General features: G+C 37.6%; 1 protein-coding gene across 1 annotated transcript in view; it reads left to right on the forward strand.

Moving 5' to 3' along the window:
• GPR158 (G protein-coupled receptor 158) overlaps window positions 1–12059 on the forward strand; it is a 392719-nt gene that overhangs the window by 329674 nt on the left and 50986 nt on the right. The window contains exon 6 of the mRNA XM_059660955.1: window positions 7065–7174. Coding sequence (XP_059516938.1) covers window positions 7065–7174 — 110 coding nt within the window. The remainder of the gene's footprint in view (window positions 1–7064; window positions 7175–12059) is intronic.

Raw genomic sequence — 12059 nt, forward strand, 5'->3', positions numbered from 1 at the left:
TTAGCTATTTCCAAGTGTACCTTTATTCACTGCTCTTTATTGAGATAAGATATCTGTTCATTCTCCTCTTGTTCAGTAAGGATTTTGGGAGCACAGTAAACTTGAGAGGGGTGAGAAACCTGGAAAGTATTTGACTAGTGGGACCTCCCTTGTACGAAGCAGAAGGGCATTGCAGATGTGGTAAAGAGAGTCCTTAAAGCCCCAGAAGTCCTTCAAATCCTTATCAAGGACAGTTTCATTGACAAATGTCTCATCACTGGGATCTGTCACTGCGCTCCCATTACCCAGGAATCTTTTTTTATAAATAAAACTGTTCACATACACCTACCAACAGAAACCCCAAAGCATGTAACACCTCCTTCACCTATAAAAGTGGTTGAATTCACAACCAATTTCAGTGAACTGAAGCAAATAGCACTTGGCGAGTCAATCAGGAAAGTAGAACTGCTGTGTCAAACACTATTGGAAACTGTTGCTGAGATCCTTACAATATCAGGCCAAACACAAGAGCCTCAGACCTTTTACTCCCGGAGAACTGGGAACAGCATTGAATTGTGCTGGTCTGACCATTCTACCTCCTAAGCATTCCTCTTCTAAAATCACTGGACCTTGTTCTATGAGCAGCCATCGAAGAGGTTAAGTTTCTATCACTGATGTTGTGTCTATTATTTGCAAAAGAAAGCTATTCTATTTAATAATGGTCCATTTTGTGCATATTTGAAAAGGCTTATATTATTTTATTTTGTGGATTCTCTTTTCTTCCCGATTAGCTATGTTCAGTATACAAAGAATATAGGCAATCAAGCTGACCTCAAAATTAGCTAAAAAATTACATATGCTGAAATGGATGGATAATCTGTGCAGATTTGTTTGCAATGAGGCAAAGGCTTGGAAGGCTGCCTCCAAAACAGCAATGCTTTTTTAAAACACAATGCCCAGAGTATTCCACCACTAGGACCATCTGTATTTTGTAAGAAGCTAAAAAACCTTCCAGAGTTGCAGAACCAAATCCTTAAAACATACATAGAGATACATCCACCTTAGACCTTCACACTTCGAGCCTTACTCTCAAGCAGAAAGGGGGAACAAACCTCGAGGCAAATTATAGTGAATTCCCAAAAGGACTGTTAAAGATAAAAGAAGAGTGGTGGTGTTTGGTGCAACACACTTCCTCCTGCTGACCCTGAATGAGTCTCTTTTCCTCTCACTCCCCTCCCAAACCTACACCCTGTGCTAATTCATCTATTGACTATATATGCACTAGGTCTGTAGGTTACTTAATGACCGAATTGGTACACTTATATCCTGCTTTTCACACGTTAAATAGAATATCTTTGTATCTATCATTAGCCTCTAGTATTGGAAAGAGAATGAGGAAAGTTTTCCCTTGAAATATTTACTTTGAAAATATACCTTAGGCAATTCTTTCAGTAAAGAAAGGTTTTATAGGTTCTGATTTAAAAAGTTAGTATTTGATAACCAAGGGAAATTGAATTAACCTCATTAGTCTGTTAATATTTAAAATGAGGGTATTAAAAAGTATTTGTGCCAGGCTGGCATGGCTCAGTGGGTTGAGCATTTGACCTGTGAACTAGGAGGTCACAGTTCAGTTCTGGGTCAGGGCACATGCCTGGGTTGTGGGCTCCATTCCCAGTGTGGAGTGTGCAGGAGGCAGCCAATCAATGATTCTCTCTCATCATTGATGTTTCTATCTCTCTTTCCCTTCCTGTCTCTGAAATCAATTTTCAAAAAAGGTATTTGGACCCTAAATACAGGGTGGAGCAAAAGTAAATTTACAGTTGTGAGTACATGAAACAAGGAGTTTATTCTTGTATTATTATTTATTAATTATTGTATTATTTTCCATACATACAACTGTAAACTGACTTTTGCCCCACCCTGTATAAATAATGTATCTGGCATAGTGATCAGTGATGGGAGAAGGCATAAGTAGCTATTATTAGTGGTACATAAAAATGGCAGCTATTTTAGTATTATCATCATCATTTATAAATTCTTCAGGTCAGTAGATTAGTTTTTTTTCATTTCTTCTCCTACCAAGGTCTTATGATAAAATGTGCTTTAACTTAGAATTTGGGAATGAATATGTATTTTATAAGAATTAGTTAAACTATACATTTATGTAAATTATATTTAATAAGAAAAAATTAGATATTGGGATTTGAAAGACACGAAACTTCTTAGTCTTTTATTTTTCTCACTACAGAGTGTATTAACTACTACAAAGCTAGATTTGGATTAGATGTTGCATAGACAACTTTCACTCAGTATATCCAAAAATGGACTCTCTCTATCCTTTCTCACTTCCTCTCTCCTTCTCATATTCATTTTTTTTACCTCATTTATTCTACATACATTTATTGGTTACCTACTATTGCCAGGTACAATACTAGGGGATGGACAAGCAATCATGAATAAGATAGTTACAATCCTTGTTCTCATACAACTTACAAACTAGCTAGTAAGACACATTCAACAAATGAATTACAGAATTATTCAAAATAGAGTTGATGAATGTGATGAAGGAAAGCTCAGAATTTCATACAAGTAAATAACATGCAGATAAGATGAAAACCTTTCTTAGTGTAGGGATTGATGGGAAGAGTCATGGATGCCAATCCTGAGCTGAGACATGAAGGATGAGCTAGGGGTGGAGAGGTTTCTAAGCAGAGATATCAGAATTTTCCCCAGACTTAGCCACTATATATATATTTCTTTCCAAACACAATCATCTTCCCAGTCACCAAGGCCTAAAACCTTCACATTGTCTTTGACACTTTATTCTTTTTTGCCTCAACAAATAATCAGTGTCACAATTTTCTTGATTCAGCACCTTCTTTCCTCTGTTCCCATGAATAACTGAATTCCCATTCTCACCACATCAGTTAAGTTTCCTTTACGTTTTCCCTACAGTTTGATTTTGGGGTGGTTTTATTTTCCCAAACTCATCTTTTCACCTTCAGTATTTTCCCCTCTTGTAGCCAACCATTCCTCCTTATGCTGCTGCCAGCTAACAACCTGGAACACTTCTGATATCAACTCAGAGAAGTTAATGGCATGTCAGCTTATAAAATAAAATCTGATTCCTCAGCATGCTACTCAAAGCTGACAATGCACTGACCCCGTCTCTGTTTCAAAGCTTGATTTTCAGTCCTCCCTTTTATGTCTTCCTGCTGGAGCCACACCCTCCACATTCTAAAGCTTTCCCACAACCAGCCTTTGTCTTGGACTCCCTTCCCCTTTTCTCTTTCTTATCTGCTTAAGCCTGTTTTCTCTCCATGTTCTTACCCAAATATCCACCCTCCAGGATAATTTTACATCTTTCCACTGAGGGTAATTTTCCTTTTCTCTGAATTCTCAGTATGACTAGATTCACAACATGATAGATAGCCTTTGTCATCTCCCCCACTGAGTAGAACAATTTAGAGAGAGGCAAAGGTGTAGCCATTAATGAGCATGAACTCTAGAACCAAAATGCCTGGATTCAAATCCTAGTTCCAACACTTCCTACCTGTGTGACCCTGAGCACATCACTTCAATTCTCTGTGCCTCATTCCTTTTCTGTAAAATAAAACTCCCTACCTTATAAGGTAGTGTGAGGATTAAGTGAATAAATTATGCCCCAAAATGCTTTAGTGTCTGGCAGTAATACTGTATAAATATTGGTATGATCATGCCATTATTTTTATCATTTACATGTAATATCTACTCTTCTAAATTATAATGAGGGCCAAATCCACACCTGATGTGTTTTTATAACTTCTTTATCTCTTACTGCCTCACACAGGGTAAATTAATAGTGAATATATGAATTAGAATCACAATGATTAGTGAATACTAATTGGACATTTCAAGTAGTTTATTTTGAAGATAACATTTTCTTTATTAAATTAGCTAAAATAAGTCATTGAGCAAAAATTCAATTATAGCCAGAACAGGTTTGGCTCAGTGGATAGAGCATCGGCCTGCAGACTCAAGGGTCCCGGGTTCGATTCTGGTCAAGGGCATGTACCTTGGTTGCGAGCACATCCCTAGTAGGGGGTGTGCAGGAGGCAGCTGATCAATGTTTCTCTCTCATTGATGTTTCTGGCTCTCTATCCCTCTCCTTTCCTCTCTGTAAAAAATCCTGCGGACTCAAGGGTCCTGGGTTCGATTCTGGTCAAGGGCATGTACCTTGGTTGCGGGCACATCCCTAGTGGGGGGCGTGCAGGAGGCAGCTGATCAATGTTTCTCTCTCATTGATGTTTCTGGCTCTCTATCCCTCTCCTTTCCTCTCTGTAAAAAATGAATAAATATATTTTTTAAAAATTTAATTATATAAATTTTCTGTGTGTAAAGCACACCGAATATATGGAGAAGTGTGCCTTCTCTGATTTTACATTTGATTCAAGGAGACACTCATATAGATAACTGTAATATAAGGTAATATAGAAAAAGTATATACTCAAAAAGTGATTATAGGAATTCAAAAGGATTGGCTAGAATGATCAGATAATAATTTATTGAGATGATATGGAATTATAGTCCAAGGAAAATGGAACGTTTAAAACACAACTTACATAAATCAACTCTCCTGATAATATTAGCCAATACTTATTGAACATTCACTATAACAGACACAGTGTTTATTGCATTTAAACTTCAAAACAGTCTCATATAGAAGCATTGTTGTGTTCATTTTGTAAGTGGGAAAACTGAAGCATAGCAAGACAATGCCATATAATTTGTCAAAGTCACGTGGCTAATAAAGAAGAAAGCCAGGATTGGAACTCAGGTGACTGGATTCAGAACCTGTGTTAACCATCACATTGCAAAATTAGAATTTTTACTATTTTTTGAACTGTTTCTAATAATACATTTTATTAAGTTCACTGGATTTTATTTTTTTATTAATTTTTATACTTGCATCTTATCTATGGATGCTAAAAGTTTTTTATTTCATATCTGATCAACTCAGTCTTTCATTTACAGTAAAAATTTCACAAATTCTTCAAGTGTGAAATAAAAGTTTGAAGCTATATTAGTAGTCCCCATACAATTCAAGAGCAATTCTTTCTTTCAAAATAAAAAGTTATGCCAACTTCTATGTTATAGTTGTTCACCTTCTCTTATTCACTGTTAAGTGTGCAGTAGAAAACTTCACAATAAGTTACAGGATTTTGCAATCCCCAGAATCCACTGTGCTAGAATAATCTCTAAAGCCATTTCTAGTTCTCAACACTAGGTCCCTATCTCTCTAGTTCCCAATCTGTCATGTCTCTCTGCCGTAAGAAGGAATGCATATGCTCCCTCAATCCCTTAAAATTCTTTTAAGTTTTCCCTATTTGTTTTTCCCCTAAGCTTTCTCTTCTTTCTTTAGCTCAAATTCCTTAGTAAACAATACAACTTACTTTGCAGAACTCATAATTAATATTCGTCTATTGTGAAAGGAACTCTGTCAAAAATACATGAGCTAAAATAAAGCAACACAAAGTTACAGAGCTTAAACTTGTTTTCTGAAAATAGTTAATAAAAGAAAGGTTTTTATATCCATTTTCTGGTAGATTAAATTCTAAAATTAAATCTTTACCTGGGTGTTCAGCAGGTAACTAGTGAATTAGAAAAATAAGAACAAATACCATATATACACAAAGGAACATTATCTTCTGTTCACACTTATGTTTACCTTTCTTTCATTTATTTCTGACACTTTTGCTCAGTATTTTTTCTACTCCTTGAGAATTTAACCCTAATATTGACAACACTTAGTTTCATATCTTCATATAGTAGAAACATTTAAGAAATACCAGCATGGAATTTTAGGGAATATCATTCTTGGCACTGCTGGAGACTGGACTTCATTTGCAAGACATCAGCAAGAAATTGTCAGCACTCAACCCATGTCCCAAGTTATGCTTTATGTTTTCCGATATTCAGATCTTTGGGATGCAAAGCCAAAATAACACTCTGGGGTTTAGGAATTGGTATATTTTTCTGTTATGATGTCCTTGCTTTCAACAAAATCAGTTCAAGCCAGCTGCGTCAAGCAGAAAAGTATAAGCCTACATTTTCAACAGCATTAATCCTTCGGCACTGCATAAGACTCCTTCCACAGGCCAAACCAATTCCTATTCTATGCGGGCTGGCTCAAAACCAGGGGGCAGCATCTGAAAGGTAAAACATGCAGTGCCTTGCTTATACAGCGTGGGGCAAAAGTAGGTTTACAGTTGTGATTACATGAAGCAGAGTTAATTCTTGTATATTATTTGTTAGTTATTGAATAATTTATTAATTGTATTATTTCCCATACAAACAACTATAAACTTACTTTTGCCCCGCCTTGAATATGCCTTTTGGCCATGCCCCGGAATTGGCCACTTGTTTCTTTGTGTCCCACTGAACTTGCAGAGGTGTTTAGCACAGTACCTATGCTACTTTAATGCAGTTTCTTGTTTATATGTCTCTCTTCCCATTCGCATTGCCTTTGTATCCAGAGCATCTGTATAGTTCCTGTCTCATAGTAAATGCTTCATTCATGTTTGCGGAATGAGAACTCTGGAGTAAGAAGCAAGAAGTTAGCAAAGTGGTTGAACCAAGTACTAAGTGAAGTAATAATTATGGAGCGGTGGACTGATTGGGGGTGTGCCCTACAGGCTAACCTCTCAGGGCTATTTCACACCGGGATGGGTGTTGCCAGAAGTGTGGAGGCAGGAATGTGAAAGGTTTCAGATGGAAGACAGACAATGGAAACTAGCCTGGTTGTCCCATCTTAGAGAGTAAAAAGAATTAAGTTTTGACATACCAAAGACTTAGAAACAATTACTAGAAACTGCTAAAAGTTCGAATTAAATAATTTAGAATTGATTTGAAAGCAATAGGAAGATTCCATAGCTCTCTAACTTGTCCAATGAATGATCCAAATAATATTTTAAAGTTTTAATTAAATGGATGTGTACTTATGTTACCATTTATATGTATTAAACATCAGATTATGAAATATTGATTTTAGTCTGTGGGTCATCAGTTGATCCTAAGGTTTCTTTCTTTCTCTTCTCATCCTGCAGGTTGTTATTTTATACTTTGAGCCGAGCACATTTCGTTGCATTCTCCTAAGATGGGTCCGTCTTCTCGGTTTTGCTACTGTTTATGGAACTGTCACTCTCAAGCTTCACAGGTTAGTATGGTTTTTTAGTTTTCATCATCATGGGAGGATCAGAGTGTTTGGCTTAGCATGTAATTGCAAGCTGTGTCAGCCAATTAAATGGTTTAATTTCAAGGATTTAATAATAAAATGATCTATATTTTTTATTTTTGAGGCAATACATTTAGGATTCCCTGGCAAAATATTTAATATAGCTGAATTTGATCTATATTTTTTATTTTTGAGGCAATAAATTTAGGATTCCCTAGGAAAATATTTAATATAGCTGAATTTGAATAGCATGCTTTAACCAAATGTGCCATTGGTATTAGAAAGGTTAATTCTGAATAAAAATAAATTTAGAATGAATGCAAAACGGTATGGACTAGCTAGGAACAAGAGTAAATACAGTTAAAATAATAATGCAGGTGCAGAGCTACCAAAAAACCTTATGTAATACAACTCAGTCATATGCTTATTTGACTAAAACTACTGTCCTCCATTCTCAGGTTCCCTGTCCTGGAGTAAGCCTGCTGATATTCTGTGGGTCAAATTGAAGAAAAAAAATAGTGTTTCTGGCTTTCCTCCTTGACCAATATGTTCTAGTAAATGGGAGAATACAGTACTGTAAATTACCTTATACTTCATTTCAAAGCCACCTACGTTTTAAAGTGTATCTGACAAATATGAGGAATAAAGAAGCAATAAAATAAATTACTAGCCACAAAAACTAGGGCTGGCTGGAAATGATTCCAGGGCCTCCCCTGCCCCTCTTTCCCCGTTTTCTCAATGTCGTGGTGCCAAAAATCTTAGGACAGAAAATGTTTCTCCTGGAGGATAAAATTGTAGTTCTATAGAGGAAACCCTTGATTCTGATCGGCTGTAAAGCTGATTCGGCTGCCACAATAAGCCACAATAAGACTGTAAGTTTTTCTCAATAAAAGTATTTTAATGTGGCTCATCCCACAATTTATCTTAGTTGCCATAATATGTGTTATATTTGTCTTTAAATGTATCCCCTTCCAACTTTCTTTAAATGCGATTGTGTGCTATCTACTACATGCTCTCCATTTTATTTCCTTTTGAAGAGGGCTGTACTTATTTACTGGGAATGCTTCAGATTATCTTTTTGGAAAAACTAAATATCCTTAACTCTCAATATATCAAATAGTACAAAGAATGTGGGATTGGATTTAAGAAATCATACCTCTGAAATCTATATAATTGTATTGACCAATATCCCAATAAATTCAATAAAAAAGTTAAAGAAATCTTAGGCCCCTATTTCCTAGAAAAGGAAAAGATTAGACCAATCTCTAATGTCCTTTCTGATGCCCACTTTATTCTTTCCACTTCACAGCACACTTAGCTCTTTTGTCCTTCTATCCTTCAAGTGCCTACTGATTTCCGTTCCTCACATGAAAGCTACTTTTCAACTGGTGCTCATTCACAAAAGAGAGAAATTGACCGCTTAAAATAGACAATAAGACTTCTAGAAATTCTGAATGAATGGTTGGCCTGTTGAGACATGAAAATGACCTCTGTCCCTATGAGTCTAGCACTTAGCATTTATTGGGATTGCTTATTTAATTATGTTCTTCATGTTTACCTAATTTATTTTCTTTTGGAAGTGTGGGTCTTACCATTGGATCCCCAGAGCACAGTGACTGACACATAGGAGGTACTTAATACATATCACTTGTTGAGTGAATGAATAAAATATCAGTTGCAGACTTAGAAGCTGCTTCCATCACTTCTCTACACATGTAATACATCCATATTCCCTTACCTCACTATATGTCCTCAAGTAACTGGAACACTATGGTTTGCAAGATGTGGTTTGGTGGGATGCAAATACAGTATTCAATAGCAGTGAATCATGTAATGAGAAAACTACTTCTGTTCAGGTTCTCTTTCCATCCTTCTGATTATTTCCAGGAGAAAAATTAGTGTGGAGCTAGTAGGTCTTTAACACCTGCCAAGCAGTTGCTAATCTTCCTTTTCAACCAGGAGCAGATCAAGTCAGACTCAGAGCTTCCCAATGCAATGCTATCTAGATGAAATTTATTAATTTTGTTTCACTGTATTTATTTGCATAGTTATTTTCTATTTATAGGATTTCAGTTTTTTATTGAAAGTAGCAATATAGAGTTTTCTTTAAAATATTTTAAAGCAATAAATAAAAGTTGATTTAAAGTATATATTAGCTGGTGTGCAGATATAGAGAGAAATCTTGAGGGAGGTAAGCTGAGGATTAGAATTTAGGAAACTAGATTATTTCATCATTTTTTTGTTTATTTTAAAGACAGTAAATAATCTCTTTTCTCTCTGTGTGTGTCTAGAAATCATTGCAGTGAAGAATTACCCAATTGTTGGCTTAAATCGAGTAGAAACTCTTTCTAATTTAATGAGCTGAGTTATTCTTATCCTGTCAGAACCATATGGCTTTATATTATACTCTGTTCTTTTCTACATTGCTTAAATTTATCTGATTCTTATATTAAGTCTATTAACTGAACAGTCAGCTTTTCAGAGGAATGTGAACAACCTGATGGAAGTGACTGGCTGAGCCAGCTTTGTATCCCCTGTTCTTAATGATGCACCTTGAACTTCTTATATACAGTTGACCCCTTGAACATTGCTAGGGTTAGGGACACTGACCCCATGAAGTTGAAAATTCAAGTATAATTCTTGACTCCATAAAAACTTAACTACTGATAGCCTACTGTTAACTGGAAGCCTTACCAATAACATAAAATCAATCAATACATATTTTGTATGTTATATGCATTATGTTCTGTATCCTTACAGTAAAACAAGCTAGAGAAAGGAAAATATTATTAAGAAAATAATAAGAGAAAATACATTTACAGTATTTGATGAAAAAAAAATCCAGCAATATGTGGACCCATGCTCTATAAACCCATGTTGTTCAAGGGTCCATTGTATTCAGGGACTTGTTAAGTGAATAAATGGGTGGATGGTCATAATGAATGGGACTACAAGGAATGTTCCTGGTTGGGGTCTCTCTGAGAGTCAAACAACCTATGTCCCTGAAGAATGAACTTCTAAGATTTTGTAGTATCCTAGAGGCCCAGTGCATGAAATTCGTGTATGGGGGGGAAGCCCTCTCAGCCCAGCCTGCACCCACTCCAATCTGGGACCTTTTGGGGGATGCCAGACTGCCGATCCTAGGGATCGGGCCTAAACCGGCAGTCGAACATCCCTCTCACAATCCTGGACCACTGGCTCCTAATCGCTCACCTGCCTGCCTGGTAGCCCCTAACTGCCCTCCCCCCGCCAGCCTGATCGCCCCTCACTGACTCTGCGTGCCAGCCTGATCGCCCCTCACTGACTCTGCGTGCCAGCCTGATCACCAATAACTGCCCCCCCCTGCTGGCCTGGTCATCCTAACTGCCCCCCCAGCTGGCCTGGTCACCTCCAACTGCCGCCTTCTGCCAGCATGGTCACCCCTAACTGCCCCCCCTGCCAGCCTGATTGCCCCCAACTGGCCCCCTGCCAGCCTAGTTGCCCCTCACTGCCCCCCTGCCAGCCTAAATGCCCCCAACTGCCCCCTGCCAGCCTGGTCACCCCCAACTGCACCCCCTGCCATCCTGGTCACCCCTAATTACCCCCCCCACTGGTCTGTTTGCCTCTTACTGCTCCCCCTGCCAGCCTGGTCACCCCCAAACTACCCCCCCCCCCACCAGCCTGTTCACCCCACGCAGCCTGCTTGTTCAGTCATTTGGTCATCCCTCACTAACCCCCCTACTGGCCTGGTCGCCCCACGCAGCCTGCTTGTTCAGTCATTTGGTCGTCCCTCACTAACCGCCCCCCTCCCCCCTCCACTGGCCTGGACATAGGCAGCTATCTTGTGAGGGCATGAGGGTTAATTTGCATGTTACCACTTTATTATATAGGATGAAAGGAAGACACAAATCCTAACAAGTCTGAATTTGTATTATAATTCTGCCATTAACTATCTATTCAACCAAGAATAAATAACTTGAACATCTAAGAATCATTTTTTTTTCACCTCACCTCCAAGGTTATTATAAAGATTAAGCATGATCGGGATATATGTAAATATATCAAATTGGGGGTTTTATTGCAAACCACAGGTAGTGACTATGTCTAAATTAAGCAAAAAGCAAATTCATTGGAAAGGTATGAGAAAGTCACAGAATTAAAGGGAAAGCTAAAGTACCAGGCTTTAGAGGACTTGACCCAAGGTAGATTGGGGGATCGGTAGCCTGAACAAAGATAATGTGTTGTGAATTCCATAGACTAATTTTCACAGGAATGTCATTTCTTATTTCAAGATTTTTAAAAAAGTAAATCCTACCTCTCTAGGCAGAGAATTCTAAGGGAATTATCAGTTGTGATATATAAAATGACAGTTAAAGTCCCTTGAGAATAGGATAGATAAGAAAGACTTGGGTTTTCTTTTAGTTCACCGAAGGCTTAGTAAAATTATTGATCATTTCTTTCTTCATCTCCTGGTCTCTCGCTGACTGACTGTAGTGTTTACAGAATCCCAGTAGCTCTGAAAACTTGAAGCAAATATGAAAAAAGAACAGGCCCTCACTCTGTCCCACAAATAATACTATTAGACATGGGAACTTTAAGGTTTCACTCACTTTTACCAAATCTCCCACTTTTGGGAGTCATACAGCCAAAGACTATCATGCTAATCCAAAGGAGAATTGCAAAAGAGCCCTTTGTTAATTAACAGTGCAATATGGGAGTGTGATAAGTTGGGGGAGGAGTGCGAGTGGCCCTCCCCTTCAGGGAGGAATATTTTATCACTGACATTTAGGTCACCATCCCATGGTGGTAGTAAAAAGTAAACCAACTTTTAATTGTCTTTATTATTGCCTAAATTATTTTACAGACAAATGGGCCACTTTATTACCTG

Source organism: Myotis daubentonii, chromosome 1 (assembly GCF_963259705.1).
Source record: "Myotis daubentonii chromosome 1, mMyoDau2.1, whole genome shotgun sequence".
NCBI lineage: Eukaryota > Metazoa > Chordata > Mammalia > Chiroptera > Vespertilionidae > Myotis > Myotis daubentonii.